Source organism: Ricinus communis, chromosome 7 (assembly GCF_019578655.1).
Source record: "Ricinus communis isolate WT05 ecotype wild-type chromosome 7, ASM1957865v1, whole genome shotgun sequence".
Taxonomy (NCBI): domain Eukaryota; kingdom Viridiplantae; phylum Streptophyta; class Magnoliopsida; order Malpighiales; family Euphorbiaceae; genus Ricinus; species Ricinus communis.
In genome coordinates, this window is record NC_063262.1 from 7,407,952 (window position 1) to 7,425,881 (window position 17,930).

Sequence of the window (17,930 nt, forward strand, 5' to 3'; positions counted from 1 at the left end):
ATCATATTTTAATATTGACTTCAATTTTAGCCTCTAGTGAAATTATTAATTAAATTTATTGACGTGACATGAACTCTAACGACAATAAAAAAATTTGAGTCCATATTAGAGTTGTTGACTCCTTCCATTACTAAAATCTTATTATTTAAGCACATAAGATTAATTATATTTCTTAAGATTTTATTGATTTTATGAGTTTAATGATAATATTTTAATAATAGGAGTGGTGAGTCAGTTCCTTTTTATTGTTTTTTATCGCTAGAGTTCATACCACGTCTAGGGGTGCAAACGAGCCGAGCCAAGTTTTTCAATGTTTAGGCTCGGTTCGTAAAATTTTAACTAGGCTTAAGCTTGATAATTATTTATATTTTAGAGTTTGAGTTCGGCTCGTTATAATTTTGATATTTTTAAACTCAACACGTAATTAACTCAATAGTACATATAAACAAGCTAAACTCGAGCTCGACTTGTTATTAGCTCGGTATTTATATAAAAGAGCTAAGCTCGGGCTCTGCTCGATTTCAAGATCGTTAAGCAAGCTTGATTTCATGCTCGATTTTACCAAATATGTAGCTGTAAATTTTGCAATTATAAATAAATTATATGCAAAAGCAAAATATGCATATAAATTCAGAAACTAAAATAATTAAATCAAATTCTTGATAAAAAAAGAGAGTTCAACAAACTCCATAGAATTCTATCTCAAACTCAAAATCCATTTACTCATGTTAATTTATAACAGTTTTTATTCCAGTACCTTTCCATTATCAATTAGCCTATAATATCTTTTATGTTAATTTATAAAGTTCTTACTCTATTTACATCACATTAAGCATATTGCAAAAATATTTACTCATGCGTTGTTAATTTACAAATGTATAGACTATAATTATAATAATATCTTTAAACATTTAAAAAATATATGCTTATTTATTCAACACCAACACTATGTAGTTTTATAGTAAAACAACATAGTTTATATTGATTTAAGTAAACTATACTATACACAAAACTATATTATTTTTATACAATGTTTTAATTTTATTATTCTATTTAAATTAATTTATTATAAAAAAAATTAATTGGTAAAATATTAATAATAATCAAATGTACATAATTAAATGCTAATTTAATTAACAATATTTTTAAACTAGCATTTATTTAAGTAATACTAAAATTATTCAATTAGAATATTTATAATTAAAATCTAATTTGTTGGTGCATATTGTTATTTTAATATAATAAAAGTTAAGTTCTTATGACCTATTTATTTATTTTCAATTAGAATATATTACTCATTTATTTATTTATTGAGCTAATACAGGAGATAGCTCGCGAGCTCCTTAGACGAGCCGGCTCGCAAGCTCAAACGAGGCCGAGCACTATTAAGTTCAAGCTCGGCTAGTTTAATAAACAAGCTCGAAACTGCTCGCTTATCCTGACGAACGAACTGAAACGAGCTTTTATCGAGTCAAGCTTTGAGTAACTTGCGAGTGGCTTGACTCATTTGCACTCCTAGCCCTGTCAATAATAAATTTAGTTAATTATTTTATATGATGTTAAAATAAAAAATTTAAAATTCCTCTAAGATTTGATAACAAGTCTAAAATACTGAATCTCTTTTTGCAATTAAGCCTTTTCAATATCAAGATAAAATCTCAGCGTATGGAGAGAAATTAGGTGAATGGGAAAGGCAACAGTTTGAGCTTGTGTTTAGGCATATTTTTCAGCTGAAAAATAGATTAGAAGAGCTGCAACTAAAAATGTAGTCCAAAAATAACATTAAAAAGCAAAGATCAATTAAGAAAATTTGTTAAAAATGAGTAATTCAAATTTTAATTGAATTTCTGGATCATACAAAATTGATTGATGAGAGCAAGTCCACATACTTGTTATGTATTGTATCATTCAAGCTATGAATAAATCGGCCGAAAGAACAATTTTCCTAATTACTACTGAACCAAGAAATAATTAATTAAGCATTTTAACAGTCATCGTGTAAATGTGATTCAACATTAAATTGAGGTAGCTTGTTGCCTTCATAATTCTCGTAATTTGAATCTTCACCGCTGCATATCATTTGTGGGCAATTTGGGGTTGGCTCTGCCTGCTGCTGCTGCTGCAACATTGATGTAAAGCTTGGACCTTCCATTTCATGCTGGCAACACACGATAATTTTGCATCCATATTAGAACTTGATCTAGCTAATATTAAACCCATTAGTAAAATTTATAACAAACTGAACTAATTTTACGATTACAATTCCGTTTTTAAAATAAAATAGATTTCTCCTTCGATTTGTATTAGTATAATTTTAGGATAATTAGATATGAGTTCCATCAGAATAATTTTATTATATAAATGATAATGGAAAGAGGAAATGAGAGTTAAAAAGAGAACCTTCATTAGAGGGAATGAATTGGGAGGCATGAAGGCAGCAAGGAGCTCAGTGGATGAGAATGAAGAGAAGGCTTGATGCCAAGATGGCATAGTTTCACAATTTTGGTTGTTCATTTGGCTTGCTCCCATGTTGCAGCCATCCACATTTACATTTGCCTCATGAGACAGTGCATCAAACATTGTTGTTGAGGACTGATTACTGATTTACACATATGACATAACAATTAAAATTTAACTCCAAATATGGATCAATATACACATAATTAAGGTTTCTTTTTGCATGCATGTATGTATACCTTAGAGGAATGCAAGATTCAGATTTTATGCCTATGGAATTGGGGTTTTGCCCATTATCTGGCAACCAATTGGCAATCTCATTTTGAAAATTTGGCAGCCCTTCCTGTGCATCTATATATATCTGCACTATGTAATAATTAAAAACTAAGTTATTTTTTTTTTCTTTTCAAATAAAAGAAGAGAGAGACTACCGATGGTAGCAATTCTATTGGATGTGATCATACCAACTTTTATTTATTATGAAATATTTATAAAATTATAGCTAGTTTGAACCGGGTTGAAGTCCGTGATCGCAATACCAATATCGAAATAAAAAAACATTGTTAATTGTTACTAGTTTCTATGTCGACCAGTAGAAAACAAAAACTATTTTAATATAATTAATCACCTGTGCTGTTGATGGATCATAAGTAGATGCATGACTACTCAAAAGATATTTCTGCAGTAAATTTAAATGGATTAGAACATTGGAATTACAAATTAGAGTCCCAATTATATGTGGAGAAAGAAAGCAACAGGGAAGGCTCTACCTTTCTATCTTCTATACGTGCCATTACATCCAAAAGGTTCTTCTCACAAGACTCAAGTTCTCCCATTGATGTGAAATTTGAAGGGTCAGGCTCATATATCCTTTCAATTTTATTAGTTAAAAAGAAAAAATTGAATAAGCAGATATTAGAGAAATTAGCTAAAGCCCAGAATTAGCATTATATTAATCATTAGACATTAAAGGTAGAAATACAAATACTTCTTAAAATTCATGAAAAAAATAATATTTTGAGTTTTTAATTAATTTTGTGTATTTTAGACTGATGAATGACTATTTTATAGAACAATATATAAACACAAAAAATGAAAGTGATATATCTGAAAACTAAACATAAAAGTATATAATAAGACAAATCAAGCTATTTGTAATTATTGAATAAACAAAAATCCTTTTCCAATTGACAAATGGATAAAAAGAAAAAAAAGGGGTAATGGCCTTCTAAGAATTGTAATAATTTTGAGTTTTCCAAACCTCAATTGATCCTCAGCTATCTGAACCTGATGTTGCAAATTACAGACTTCGTGTTGGAGTTCCTGTATATATATTCATTGATACAAGTAAAATTAAAACCACTCGCAAAAATGCTGCATCAGGCAAAATCTCCGACTGCAAAATCTGGAATTAAAAAAAAAAAAAAAAAGAAGAAGATCAATTGTCTGTACCTCTACGTTTGATCTTGTAGCATCAGGACTGTTAAAAGCCAAAAAGAAAAAAGAAAAATTAAAAGATCTTCAGTACATTATGTACCTTGTTATATTACACAATAATAAATAAATAATGATGGAGAGAAATAATGAATTATTTACTTGGCAGCTTGAAGGGCCATGTCATTTTCTGTCTTGAGTTTCTTCAGGGTGGTGAGCAAATACTGCAAATGGATATGGAGATTAGTTATATAAATATATAGCACATAACCTGAAACCTCTTCTTTTTTCCTTTTGAGGGATAACCTGAAAGCTTAGTTAATTCCTCCTCTTCTATAGTTCCTTCAACTATATAATACTATTAAGACATGACATTCTAATTAAGAAGAAACACACAAAACATATATGTTACCTCTCGATTCTGAACATCACTGCAAGAAAATCAAAAAACAAATATATTGATCATTTGAAATGAATTTCTTTTCTTTTTTAAGGAAAGAAAAACAGTAAATATAACAAACATATAATTTTGTGAAGAAAAAAAAAATACCATCCTCGATCATGTTCGGCCAAATTTATGTATCGAGCGATCACATCTTCAATCCTGTATTTACAAAAATATGTATAAACAGAATAAATAGATAAATAAATACGATATATATGTAATGACAGTGAAAATGGAGACCTCCTCTTGCCAGAAAAATGACTCAGACGATCGGAAGGAGAGAACATGATGAGAGCAATATCAATATCACAAAGAACAGCAAGCTCATAAGCTTTTTTTATGAGTCCATTTCTGCGTTTGGAGAATGTAACCTGTCTATTTGTGTTGTTTTCTATTCTTTTTATTGGGAGTTTTACACGACCCATTTCTTCTTCTTTTTGTAGAACAAATCAAGAATCTGATCTTTGTATAAGCAATGGCAAATTCCCTTTCCTTTTCTTTTCTTTTTTTTCTTTTTCTATCTTGTTCTTGAATAATTTTGCAGTAAAGATTAGAGGGAAAATGGAGGAGGATAAAGGGAATATTAATTTATTGATGAGTTGGTGTTTTAGAGGTAAACAAGATTAAGAAAAAGGATGGTATTGACCTTTGATGGTCAAAGGGGGAGTGCCCGAAAAAGAAGATGTAAAGAGTGCTTGGGATTATTTATTGGCAGGGAAGAAAGGGTCATAATACTAATAATTTTACCCTTGAAGAGTGGAATAGTTTGTTTTGGAAATTTGCTAATGGTCCATATTCACTCTCTGTATTTTTTTTTTTTCCTGTTTAAAAATATAGGAATGTATATCTTGTGATTTTATTGGTTTATAATTTTAAATAAATATATACTTTTTTAGATTAAGTATGATTATACATTAAAAATGTGTCTCTTCATTAAAAAATTTCACTCTACCATTATTATAATAATGTATGTATTTGATAACATAAGTTTAAAATTTAATAATTATCAACTTTATATAAACCATATATTTTTTTTTTATCTAAAAAATACATATATATAAATTTTTTTATACTTATTGCAAAATTATATATAATGAATCACATATTTAGTTTTACATGGTCTACCTATATTATATTGTAGAATCTTCTAATTCACGATGGTTGTTACATAATAATAAGTAGCAGTTTTTGTTATTATTTTAATATTAATATTTTTTTAATTTGAGAAGATTAATTGCATTTCTTTATTTTTAAAAGATTATAAAGTATTTTTTTAATTTTAAAATTATTTTAACTTCAAAATTGATAGAGTAGGTTGAACATGAAATAATGGACCGACCACGACAGAATAGACCGAGCATAATAGAATAGGCTGAACATGAGAGAATAGGCCGACCATAAAAAAAAAGTCCGAGTAAATAAGAGTTGACTGAGTATGAAAGAATAGGCCGAGTAGACAAGAGTAGGCCAGCATTGCATATGTCGAATTATCATAACCAATAAAAACGGGGTTGACTAAGTCCAAATTCAAGTACAACAAGAAGTCTTGAAGACCAAGTAGTCAAACTCTAGTTAGAGATCCGACCCGACCTAGGGTTCTAATTTATGACCAAGAAGACTAATCCTAATAGGATTGAGAGACTTTACATTTCAAGTCCTACTCTTTGTAGGACTAGGAGACCTTCAGTCTTTATATAAAATACTATAATACAACATGTCAGGTACATTCATTATTCTACAATTATTACATACTTTACAACTTAAAACCATATTGATTTAGCCATCAGAGTGAGTGGCCGGATAAACTTCATCTAATACTTTCTAACCATTGTTTCAAGTACATCAGAGTTCGGGTCAAACTTAAAGACTTTGTTGATAGCTTACCTTTCTTGACCAAATTATCATCAATAATGTTTGATTTTACTGAAGTAAAACCTATCCTTTAAAGGATGCAAATTTCCCATAAAAGCGACAATCTACGTATGATATTGTATTCAAAGCGATACTGTTTGTTTGGAAGGAATTCTTATAGTTGCAGGTGGCATTAACTAGCGTATTCTTTTTAAAATTATAAATAAAAAGAATAATTCAAAACTTAAAACCTTATTAAATTTAAATATACATTTACATTTTGTTCAGTTGAAATCCATAAAATTTATTTAATTTATTTTTAAATCTAAAGTTTATGTATTTTGAATGAAATGAAAGTTAATTTATAATTTTATATATTCAAGTTTATGTGAAATTGATTATAACTAAACTAAATCCTAACAAAATAGGTAGAATTTCCAAATCAATTCTATATTATTTTGTCAATGCTATTTCATAGCACCAAAACATCTCTTTTAACTTTATCATTTCTATTGTTTTTTCTAATATTGTGGCTTATTGATTGGCGGCTTCTGTTGATCCTTCAATTCCCAAGTTTTTACTAAAGAGTGTACCAGGTAGGACTCTTACGATAGCATAACACTCCCTCAAGAGTTTTAATACAACTGCATATTTAAAATTCAAACTCAAGATTTTAGTTAAACTAGAAGAGACATTTACCATATAATCTAAACTAGAAGAGACCTTAGTATGTTGTTTTTCTAGTTGTTTTATTATTTCAGTTAATATTAAAAATTCTTTTTTAATAAAAAAATATTAGAAAAGATATAACATTTTCATTTTCTCTATTTCAATTTTATAAATGTCAAATATCATAAATTTTTACAACCAAAAAAAATTAAAATCAATTGTTAGAATTGGGGTTTAGGTTTAAGGTTACTTCTTCACCATAATAATATGGAGTTTTATCTCACTGCAAGATTAAGACAATTTTTATTTTTTACATCTTCTAACTAATTTGTATGCCATATGAGAAACTTGGCCTAAGTAACGGCCACTTTGGATTTTCCTTTTTATAAATTTATCCATTTACCTTTTTCACATTATAATTTTAAAAGATTATTTAGAAAATAATAGATATATATATTTTAATAAAAAACATATATTTATAAATAATTTATATTTTGATATTAAATGATTGGTATATATCTTATAATTTAAAATTAATAAAAATATGTGTCAATTATCTATTAGTTTAATATATAATTAAAAATATATATCTAGACTAAATAAAAATCTTTCTTTTAAGCAATCTAAATATGATTTTGAAAATCGAATTGCAATAAGATCACAAAATCATGATAGAATTACAAACATTAAAGATTCTTAGTTAAAATTATAAAAATTTAAAATAATTTAAATTATTATCACCATTTAATCCCATCAAAAATTAAAATTTAACAACACAAATCTAACTTAAAGAACATACATGCATCTATTGAATAAAAAATTAATAATAAAAATAAATGACAAAAGAGCACCGTAAATCTAAAAGAAATATCGGTCATTCAAAAATATATAAATGAAAAGGAAAAGGTACTTTTTCACCCCTAAAGTTAGTCTCGAGATACAAATATGCCCTTTAACTAATTTTAGGGGCATTTAACTTGAATTATATATGTTTTTTTTTTGTTATATTGGCCCTCTCTTTCAAACGGCATGTTAACATTGTTAAGAACGTTGACATGGACAAAAAGGGACCCATTCCTCATAATTAATAAGCCTCATTTTTATTTGATGAACCGGTATAATAGCTCTACTTTTTCTGATACCACTAACACTTCTTTCAAGTCAAGCAGTGACTATAAGCAGCTCTTAAAACGCTTGAAGAAAACTCAAAAGGCTATAGAAGGCCATAGAGGTGCAAGAATCGTGACAAATATACCATTCAAAACCAACAACAACAATAGTACCAATATGCCTGCCAATGCAGTAGCTCAGCCAAACCTTCTCTTTCTTGGCCTATTCACGTATTGACGATAAATAAGGCAATGAAATGCACAAGTTCTATAGATCAATTTTGTGTCTTCTACTCAACAAATAAAGCATCATTTCCAAAGAAAAAAGGCCACATGGCGAAAAGAGGATTCCATCCCAAATTACTGATATATAAATATTTAATAAAATGAACAAGATTATAAAACAAACAAGGCAAGAAAAAAGAGAAATTCATTCTCTTACTAACATCTGAATGTAAGAAACTTGGGATGTGAGTCAATTTTCTAAAATCAATCAATTTACTATTTTCTTTTTAAATTTTCTAAATCTAAATTTTCTAAATCAATCGATTTACTTACTCAATTTAGACTAACATTAACATATCCATTCTTTTTTCCTTTCTATATCATCAGTAACTAAACACATTAGAAATCAAAATAAATAAGCAAAAAAGAAAAAGTTTTACAAACACTCATCTAGCTTCACCAATAGAGACACCACTTCCTCTAATAGAGACGATGGGGTTTCTTTTGCCATGTCTATGTCAAAGCTCCATAAGCATATAAAAAAAAAATTCAATTCTCATTTCCTTCGTCAAGAGAGATAGCCACCTCCTCTAGCTTGACAACTGGAGAGACTTGAGCTCTGGTGTCCTCCTCATTAGCGTGAGGGGCTTCGTTGTCTTCTCTGCTTCTAAAACAGTACAATTTTTTTTATTATACAACTTATATATACATATATATACACGCACACGAATGAGAAAGGCGAGGTGAGACTATTTTTTTGCCATATCCGCAAAAAGAAAAAGGCGGTTTTTTTTATTCCACATAAGTATTTGACTAATGGATTAAATTTCTGTTAAATTGATAATTAAGAGAAGGGTTCAAAAAGTTGTTTTTGGCAAATTCTGTACTTAAATGTTCATAAATATAGTTAAGGGGAAAATGTACACACCAAACGTTAAGGGAAAAATAATATCTTCTCCCTAAACTAAAGGTAAAAAATCTCTTCTAGCTTAACTGCTTTCTTGGAATTCGAGTCTATACATTGAAGTAGACAATAATATTTGGAAACAAATTAAAGTTGAGTGACCTTAACGACATGTTTAACAAAATGATGATATTGGTGAAAAATACTAGGGATAGTAGGGATGGAGGGACTAACCCAAACATTCGAATCACATCTAAGCCATCCAGCCATGATGAAGAAGCCACATCAGAGGGCTGCTTATCCATATCCAACGACCATAATTTATCAACATGAGAGTCCCTCCATTTCAATCCATCATCTTCTCAGACTTAAACCAGTTTTCAAAACCACTCACTCCCTCTCTAGATAGCACAACAGACACCTTCAGTCCAACCTGATAAAACTTATGGCATTCTCTGCTTTAGCAATTACATCACCTAAAACTCTCTTCACAATTCATAGACCTGTTTTCCCTTCTAAGCCCACTTCTTCTTTATCACCGTTTTCTTGTTTTTCTTGTTTATCAACTCATAAAGATGCAAACATCTCTTCCAATTCAGTTTCCACAATAAAGAAACGTATATTCGATGTGGGTATTGGGATTTTAGCAGCTTCAATTCTTTCTTTCGCACCAATGGATGCTAATGCTACTAGAATTGAGTACTATGCTACTGTTGGAGATCCTTTATGTGATTTCACTTTCGTTCGTTCTGGTCTTGGTTATTGTGATCTTTCCGTTGGGACTGGTGAGGAGGCTCCATATGCCGAGCTTATTAATGTAAGTTCAAAACTTTAGCAACGGCGTTCTCATTAATTTTGATTATCGTTTACTACTATGCAATTTTGATTTCGGTGGTTTCAAATTTGGTTGTAACCTCAACCTCACTAATTGTAGTTATTTGATCAGAGTCTTTGTAGGAAAATAATATGTGGAATGGGTCATTACATAAATATATTTATTGTGATGACTAATTAAATGTATATGAAATAGAAACAAAAGTGACTGAATTGATGATATCACCTATAGAAAAATAATTATTAATCAGTCATTCAATTACTAATGTATTGAGTTATTATATCTATCATAATTTTATTCTTTGTATTATCTTTGGTTTTCTTTTAATGTATTATGTCTTTTCTTGCATTCTTTTCTGTTTTCTGCAGCGCTTAAAATTCTTGAATCACAGATTAATGAGTAATCTTTTGGGTTAGGCTATTTCGAAACATAAATGAAATCCATTACATTAAACCCGTAGGCTATAAGTATACATGTGGTGAGCCTAACTTAAACCATGCCCTGAGCTAGAATTGAAGGAATAAGTAAATATCAAATATGTTTGATTGAGAAAAAGATGTTGTCTTTGAAAATTTTGGGCAAGAGAGCATTAGGGATCATGTATTTTTTTCTTTCTTGAAAAGTATTATACTGGGAAGGAGAAAACATTCATCTAATGAAAGGCTGTTTATGCTATCCAATATTTCCTTGTAGTCTTTGAGTTCTCGTTCTCTATCATGCATAATGCTTGTTTTTCTGTAATGTGTTCTTTGCATATAATCTTTTTAGTACTAATGTTGGCGCAAAGTATGAAACCTCATGCTGATCTGGACACCCTTTACCAGCACAGGATGTATTTATTATGTTATTGGCAACTATTTGATATGCTTATTAGGGTGGAAACCATTTGATAGACAAGAATATTACCTGTATTCTTCTTTCTCCTTTGTAGGTTCATTATACTGCAAGATTTGCTGATGGGATAGTCTTTGACAGCAGCTATAAGCGTGGCAGACCTCTCACCATGCGCATTGGTGTCGGCAAGGTATGGAACATCTTAGCTGTCACTTTACTTCAGTTCTATTATTTCCTGTATTATATGCATGTGCTAAATAATCCACTAACAATGCTCTCTTGTAATATCTGATATCTTTTACAGCACTTCTCTATCCATAGCGTTGACATCTCATTCTTGAAATCACTCTGTAGTTTACTTTGCATTAAATTGTTCTAGTGCTTACCACAGTGCATATTTTGCCAGATTATGTCAAGCAAAGCCTGTGTTAGTGAGGAAAGTGCTTAGCTTATGTTATTGTCATTTTGAGAGTCGTTATGGTTACTAAAATTAGTTCCTTGAAAAGAGAAACAAATACTCAATTCACAACCAACACCTTCCTAAAATAGATACACTAGGAGTTGTCTCCATCTTTGCATAGGATTAACATTGGAATTTGAGGACATGAAGAAAAGTTGACTTCGTCAATGTTTGTTCGCTGTTTTCATTGTGCTTTTAATTTCCCCTTCCCTCCCTCCTCCTCCTCCTCTCCCCCTCCCTTTCCCCCCCCCCCCCTGCATTGAAATATTAATTAGCCGATGAATGCCTTCACTGTATAACTCTCTAATAATCTACTTGCACAGGGAAATGCTTCTGGACCCAATAAATGAGGATGGAAAATTGATATTCTTTATGGATTTTGTTTTAAAATACCGGGTCAAATATTGCCATAAATTTACCCTATTTCAAAAATGCAATATGAAAAAATAAAGTCTTGAATGCAAAGAGGCCAAGCCTGTAACTATCTGTAACATGGAATTCAATTTTGGGCCATGTGGTCAAGTCTGCTTCATAATGGTAATTGGCTAGTTGGCTATTGGTGGTGTTACAAATAATATAAGAGCTGATTTAAGAGTTAAGACCTGCATAACAATAGTAAAGTGTCCCCTTACACGCAAGGTTGAAATTTACACTAACAATTGATTCTATGGAAAAATGCACACTAGCTATCCAGTTCCTCTTACCAATAACCTAGAACTTAAGGTTTTGGACAATTTGGTTAGGCTCACATCATTTGGGTGGCTTTTAGGCAATGTGGTCTGCCTCTATCATATCTGGATTATTGAACCAGTGGTTGCCTGGAGTATGGTACCTTCATTGTTATTTGTGCTCACTTTTATATTGTTGTTCTTGCTGCTCAAGGACAAATAAGAAACTGAATCTTTGAGAAAGCAACAAATACTTGTGTGAAGCCAACTACAAAAGCACAACAAGGATAATTGTGATTATAATTATGATAAAAATGGATTGAAGCTGACAGAGTGAAGATGAACTGATATCATCCCAAATCTATTCCCCATTCTTCAAGAAGAATAAACATGGAGAACAAAAATGAACCCAATTCTGTGTTCTGTTCTTTCACCCTCGATTTTTATATTGTCCAGGTCCTTAGGGGGTTGGATCAAGGAATTTTTGGTGGTGAAGGTGTACCACCAATGCAAGTAGGTACGCTTTCCAAGATGCTAGACCTGCTTCTGTTGTTTCCTGTTTTCTGTCAACAATTCTTATAAGCCTGAAGGCATGGTCACGCTGCCAAAATTTCTTCTTCAGGTGGAAAACGTAAGCTTCAGATTCCTCCACATTTAGCATATGGACCGGAACCTGCAGGATGCTTTTCAGGTGAACTTCCAATATGATTGGTATTCCAAACCACTGATTGTTTATAGCATAAGATCAAATTATTTAAATGCATTCAAATGCAACAGATTTGGCTGCAAAGTCAGGGCTGATAATTTAATTCCAATCAGTAGCATTGTCCGTCTATCAGTCCTTTCACCTCTGTGTGTGTGTACGTGTGGGTGTGATGATATACACTATAGTTCTCAGCATCCGTCTATTTATTATTTTGTACAGCTGGATTTTTCTGTCAAATTGGCAGTATAATAGATGAATTTATTTCTTCTCTCTTTAATTCTGTCCAGTCTTCACTGATTCCTCTATTGTGTGGTCTTACTCTTAATATTCTCATTCATTATGATGGTGGCTGTCTGCACAGCCATACAAATGCAATGAGATTTTGCTCAGACTAAAGTATTCCCAGTGCATGAGAAAGTTGTAATATTGCATGACTTTTTGACACTAATACCCATGACATTGCTTGTGTAGGTGATTGCAATATCCCTGGCAATGCAACTCTTGTATATGATATCAATTTTCTGGGCATCTACTCAGGAAACAGGAAGTGAAATCCATGTGCATATGATGACAAATAGACAAATCTTTAGTGTGGGTAAGTCTCCTGATATCTTGGAAATGATACTATTGTGCTTTCTTTGTAAATGTTGGATGTTAACTAAAATTTGTAGAAAATCATAACACTCTAGGATCAAAATTAGTTAACTTTCTTTTGTCCACTTAACTGAGAAATACAATCAGAATATCTTGGTCACTAGACTCATTAGTCATTCCTCTTGACTAATAGTTCACATATTGAAGTGTTAATCATTTAATTATGGTCTTTTCTTGCAATGTCAATAATATTCTGTGATGTAAGTAGTCAAAGGACAGGATAAATTCTGATCTCAGACCCTAATAAATACTTAAATCTGAGACAGTGACTATTTCTATGCATTAACTGACCTAACATCCACTATTTCACAGAGAATGGTGGACAATACTAAAAACTTAAAAGAAGTTTTCTAGAATTTCAACCTCATAGAGCAGGTCAAAGATGCTTGTATAAAGTCCATGGTGCTAATACAATGCATGCTTCAATATTCAGCCTCTGGGGCCAGCTGAGCTCACTATTGTTGCTAGGTTCATATGTTAGCTAAGCACACGCCGTATAGCTGTATGATGCTCTTATTTGTATGCGCCTACAAGGGAGAAAGTGATTACGCATTAATGCTACTTGAGAGATTATTTATGCGTATCATGAGCATCATCAGGCTAATTTTATCCTCAGCAATCATCACGATTATCTCTTTTCCCACTTGTTTTATTAGGATATGTTCAGCATTATTACTGTAATTATTGTTGAGAAAAGTAAGATCTTAAACATATTGATTAAAAGAATTTGAAATATGTTTTAAGGTTTTTAGGTGCTACTTTCAAACATTTCATCCTCTATACCACATATACAATTACTAGATAAACAATAGTGCAAATATTAATCATAGTTTCAGGGCTTTTTTATGAGCTCCTACTGCTTTCCCATAAAGATGACTTGGCAGCAACTAACAAAATCAACAACAAAAATTGTATTTAATCTTGCTGCAACTATATTAAAATGCTTTCTTTGTTTTTATAGTCTCAATTTTCCTGAAAATATGACTGTTTTTCACAGTCCAGAGAAAGTGGAAACTTCATCCTGATTAAGATGAAGTGCAGTGCTTGTCATTTGGTAACTCAGTCTGCTTGCTTGGAGCAAAGGAATTCAATTCTACCTTCTTTGGGTATGATGTTAACTAGTTTTGTGCTTTCTTTTGCACATAGCAAGAGACATAGATTTTGTACCTGTATATGAAAGTTCACCTCAGTCTGCAATAGATATCTATCCATATCCATTTTGTAATCTCTTTTTATTTAAAATAAGTAAATAAATCACTTTAATTTGTCAAAAGGGCCCAAAATAAACATTAACCATTTTCCCTTCTTCTGTCGTTAAGTACTTCATCTTTCACTGGATCTATAGTGTTGGGTGGTGGGTGCAGACATGCTTCTTTTTGGCACTCTAGGTATTAGACATGAATGTCTTTACGCTTCTTCTGGATCAGAGAAAGTGGAAGAAGGGAAAAAGGGAGATTCTCCTCTCACGTTTGGTTCTTATGGGGGAGAAAAAGAAGGTTGTGCTTTTGTTTGGGAATTTCTTTCCTTTACCCAAGCTCCTTTTCTCAGGCACCAAAATGGTCTTGAAATCTCAAGATTTCAAAATCTTAGCGCCAGTACCGTTTGCTATTAACCTTGAGGATAGGCATTCTTGCCTAAATGCTAGCTTTGCCGTTTGGCTACTTCTTATTCACCACCAGATGAACAGCGACACACACACACACACATATATATATATATTGATATTGAATAATTGATTCATATTTATTTATTTAAAATTAATAAATGTATTAATTACTCATCATTTGGTGTCGAGATTGGACATATATCTAGACTAGAACTAAATAGATTTCTAATAGATTAGAATTTAGATTGAAATTAACTCTTTGAAAAAGCAGGCTTTCATATGTTAGAAAAAGTTATTTGAAAGAAAAAGTTATTTGAAAGAGTTATTTAGCTTTTCAACATTCCATGGCTGAAAATATTTCAAATAACATTTAAAATAACAATGAATGATTCTTTCCAATTAATATTGTCAAAGATTTGTATTTTTATCAAGAAGGGCATCAATTCAACAGCATTATTGATTGCCAAAGAGATCCTGCCCTATGTCATGTCTTAAGTGTATAATCTTGTCTTAAATCCACAGTAAACAGAGGGTTGCTACATTGAGGTAGGTTCACTAGACATATCATATTGTCATGTAATTTTTTTACTTCCTCCTGCTCATGAATGTGAGTACCCTAACTAGAAATAGCAAGAACCCTTTTTGTACCTAATACTGTATACAGCATGAACTTCTTTTACTATGGGGCTACAGCTGTTACCAAGCTAAACTCAAGCACAAAAGAGAAGGTTAGGAACGTCATGCACAAGCACATCAAGACAAAAGAGAGCTATTATGAATAGCTGCTTTGTAACAACTCAGAAGATTTATACATTTCTGCTGTCAAAGAAAAATCATATATTTCTCAATCTCAATCTATTACCTAAACCCATTCAAAAAGTCTAGGCCCACCATGCCAATTTCAGGAAACAAGGACCGTTTTCAAAATCTAAAATGGCAAATCATACGTTTTGATGGGTAAAAGAAAATGAAGAACTATGGGCGAAACTATTTGTCGGATTTGAATCTCATCAACATCAAAATTAATAACGTTGTGTAAGTATAGTTTAGAACCTGTCTGATTATTCAATAATGAAAAAATAAAAGACCAAAATGGAAAATATATAAATATCATACATAAACAAAACATGTCAAAGAGAGCTGAACAATAAACCATTTATGAACTATAAATCTGCATACACCAATAAAATCCCAAAACAAAAATGAAGAGAGAGGGGTGGGGGGGACCCTGCAAGGGAATTTTACAATGGGTTCTCATGAGAAAGGTAGGCAAAATGGTACTATTTCATTTTCGGGTAGATTACATGATAGAGCAGGCATTTGGATTGTCATCGCTGAACATGGAACTATAAGGATCTTCATATCTGGTAACTGTGCCACTTGTGGCAGTGTTTTCAACATTCCGGACATAACCAGGAGGTGCCTTCTTGTCATAAGCCTGAGCTATGTATGGCTGTGCCACTAAATTATAAGGAACATATGGCCAAATTTCAGCCTTTTTTCCTGTTGACTTTGCCTTCTTCAATACCTTGTTTGGATCAACATACCCTGTTACAGTCACCTTCTGCTGCTTCCTATTTATCTCCACCTTTTTAACTCCTAGGGAAAATGACAAAACAAACACAATTTTAGCCTCAGATAAAGAGTGCAATTATGATTGATCACTTATGAAAAGGAAAGAAGGAAAAGCATGCATAAAACATACCACTCATTGAAGACAGGGCATTCTTGACCTTAAGCTCACAGCCATCACAGTCCATCCTGATCTTGAGCTCTACAGTCTGTAACTGCTTCTTCTTCTTCTTGTATTTATGGCCACTACTTCCCATCAAATCAGATAAATACTCCAAAGTACCTCCAACTCCCATTTTTTTTCTTTTGATACAAACTTTAATTACAAAGAAAAAAGGGTCTAAAACAAAATTCTGAAAGAAGCACAGAATCTAAAGTTTCAAAATGCAAGCTTTTAAGAGCTCGAAAGAAGGTGACAAACACCCAGAAAGGTTCTAAAAAAACAACCTAAGGTTTATATGGAAGAGATACAAGAAAACAACAGAAAGAGGAGGGTTTAAGAAGAGGAGAAGTGAGAAGATGAATTTATAGCAGCAAAAACCAAATTATTACAAATGAGTCACCCACCCCAAGAAGGTACAAGGAACTTCACTTCAAACCAATAATGGATTCTTTTCTTGCCTTGTAACAGAAAGAAAAAAAGGATTTATTTTATAAGGCTGCTTGCTTTCTTTCTTTCTTTTCTTCCTCAGATATGTTTCTTTTACACAGGTCTGCTTCTTATATAGGCATTTCATCCGCTTTAAAACAGGGAAAAGGTGATAGGCCAGCAAAAAAACAAAACAAAAGCTTTATACATGATATTTTTGCTCTTCGCTTATCAATGACAGTGTTTTTGGTATTAAATTATGTTTTAAGTTTCTTTATTCAAATATCTTTGTGCTTAGGGTGCAACAATGAAATTCTTTTACATAGATGATCCCTATATTATCAAGTATTATTCATAATGTACCCTACCCCAATTATTGTGCCACAGTCAAAACCCAATTTAAGTAATTAAAAAAAAAAACTTATGATAATTAAAAACAAAAGGTATAACTCCTGATTCTCGAAATACAATTAACTATCCAGTTTTTTCTTTGGAAAGGAGCTATCGGGTGTCTAAAGTGTATTGTCAGTGTTCCTAAATTATTGGAGAGCTGCTTGTTTTACAGTAATTGTAAGTTCACTTAAATAAAATTGAGTTTTGACATAAATATTTATTAAACATTAGATAATTAATTATACATTTTTCTTTAGAAGATATAACTATATCTTGAAATAAAGGAAATAGGCATTTGGCATCATTATGAAGTTGTAAATTGTAATTAAAGGAAAAAAAATCCACGGTTTGAGTGTACTATGAAATAAAATAAAGAGAATAGCAGTGAGTAAGAAAGCAGCTGGCGAATTTTCAACAATTACACGCATGTTTCCATCCAAAAGCAATCCTACGGTAAATTGAAAGACGCGTGGCATTTATCAACGGTAGAGATGGTTATAGAAGTCTGGTTTCCTCTTC

The 17,930-nt window shown here is 31.5% G+C and overlaps 3 protein-coding genes across 7 annotated transcripts; 1 reads left to right on the plus strand and 2 right to left on the minus strand.

Annotated features, from left to right (window-relative positions):
* Nucleotides 1–1,866: 1,866 nt before the first annotated feature.
* Nucleotides 1,867–5,374, minus strand: LOC8265608 (agamous-like MADS-box protein AGL104). The gene is made up of 11 exons (XM_015725252.2): nucleotides 4,577–5,374; nucleotides 4,442–4,495; nucleotides 4,304–4,322; nucleotides 4,054–4,115; nucleotides 3,910–3,937; nucleotides 3,719–3,780; nucleotides 3,228–3,327; nucleotides 3,086–3,136; nucleotides 2,697–2,818; nucleotides 2,401–2,599; nucleotides 1,867–2,158 (listed from the first exon to the last, which is right to left on the minus strand). Exons 1-11 carry the CDS (start codon nucleotides 4,759–4,761, stop codon nucleotides 1,985–1,987), a joined length of 1,056 nt encoding a protein of 351 aa, XP_015580738.1. The 5' UTR covers nucleotides 4,762–5,374; the 3' UTR covers nucleotides 1,867–1,984.
* Nucleotides 5,375–9,309: 3,935 nt separating this feature from the next.
* Nucleotides 9,310–14,476, plus strand: LOC8265610 (photosynthetic NDH subunit of lumenal location 4, chloroplastic). 5 transcript variants are annotated; one of them, XM_048377407.1, is made up of 6 exons: nucleotides 9,318–9,911; nucleotides 10,861–10,953; nucleotides 12,348–12,408; nucleotides 12,514–12,582; nucleotides 13,069–13,192; nucleotides 13,685–14,009. In XM_048377407.1, the coding sequence occupies exons 1-5, from the start codon at nucleotides 9,540–9,542 to the stop codon at nucleotides 13,146–13,148; spliced, it is 675 nt and encodes a 224-aa protein (XP_048233364.1). In that variant the 5' UTR covers nucleotides 9,318–9,539; the 3' UTR covers nucleotides 13,149–13,192; nucleotides 13,685–14,009. The 5 variants fall into 5 exon arrangements, with proteins under 5 accessions (XP_025014861.1, XP_015580737.1, XP_048233364.1 ...); XM_015725250.3 differs by having other exon boundaries at nucleotides 9,319–9,911; nucleotides 13,564–14,009; XM_015725249.3 differs by lacking the exon at nucleotides 13,685–14,009 and adding an exon at nucleotides 14,249–14,476 and having other exon boundaries at nucleotides 9,320–9,911.
* A 1,474-nt stretch (nucleotides 14,477–15,950) lies between these two features.
* Nucleotides 15,951–17,137, minus strand: LOC8265611 (heavy metal-associated isoprenylated plant protein 23). Its single transcript, XM_002528935.4, has 2 exons — nucleotides 16,563–17,137; nucleotides 15,951–16,456 (listed from the first exon to the last, which is right to left on the minus strand). Exons 1-2 carry the CDS (start codon nucleotides 16,723–16,725, stop codon nucleotides 16,158–16,160), a joined length of 462 nt encoding a protein of 153 aa, XP_002528981.1. The 5' UTR covers nucleotides 16,726–17,137; the 3' UTR covers nucleotides 15,951–16,157.
* Nucleotides 17,138–17,930: the final 793 nt, after the last annotated feature.

What these genes read in the sequence shown, in the direction of transcription:
- LOC8265608 (XM_015725252.2), bottom strand. Translation starts at nt 4,761, where the DNA reads ATGGGTCGTGTAAAACTCCCAATAAAAAGAATAGAAAACAACACAAAT. An exon ending in CACGTATAGAAGATAGAAAG is followed by an intron (nt 3,137 to 3,227) that starts GTAGAGCCTTCC and finishes AATTTACTGCAG; the next exon opens with AAATATCTTTTGAGTAGTCA. An exon ending in ATGATCCATCAACAGCACAG is followed by an intron (nt 2,819 to 3,085) that starts GTGATTAATTAT and finishes TACATAGTGCAG; the next exon opens with ATATATATAGATGCACAGGA.
- LOC8265610 (XM_048377407.1), top strand. Translation starts at nt 9,540, where the DNA reads ATGGCATTCTCTGCTTTAGCAATTACATCACCTAAAACTCTCTTCACA. An exon ending in CATATGCCGAGCTTATTAAT is followed by an intron (nt 9,912 to 10,860) that starts GTAAGTTCAAAA and finishes TCTCCTTTGTAG; the next exon opens with GTTCATTATACTGCAAGATT. An exon ending in TGCGCATTGGTGTCGGCAAG is followed by an intron (nt 10,954 to 12,347) that starts GTATGGAACATC and finishes TATATTGTCCAG; the next exon opens with GTCCTTAGGGGGTTGGATCA.
- LOC8265611 (XM_002528935.4), bottom strand. Translation starts at nt 16,725, where the DNA reads ATGGGAGTTGGAGGTACTTTGGAGTATTTATCTGATTTGATGGGAAGT. An exon ending in TGCCCTGTCTTCAATGAGTG is followed by an intron (nt 16,457 to 16,562) that starts GTATGTTTTATG and finishes CATTTTCCCTAG; the next exon opens with GAGTTAAAAAGGTGGAGATA.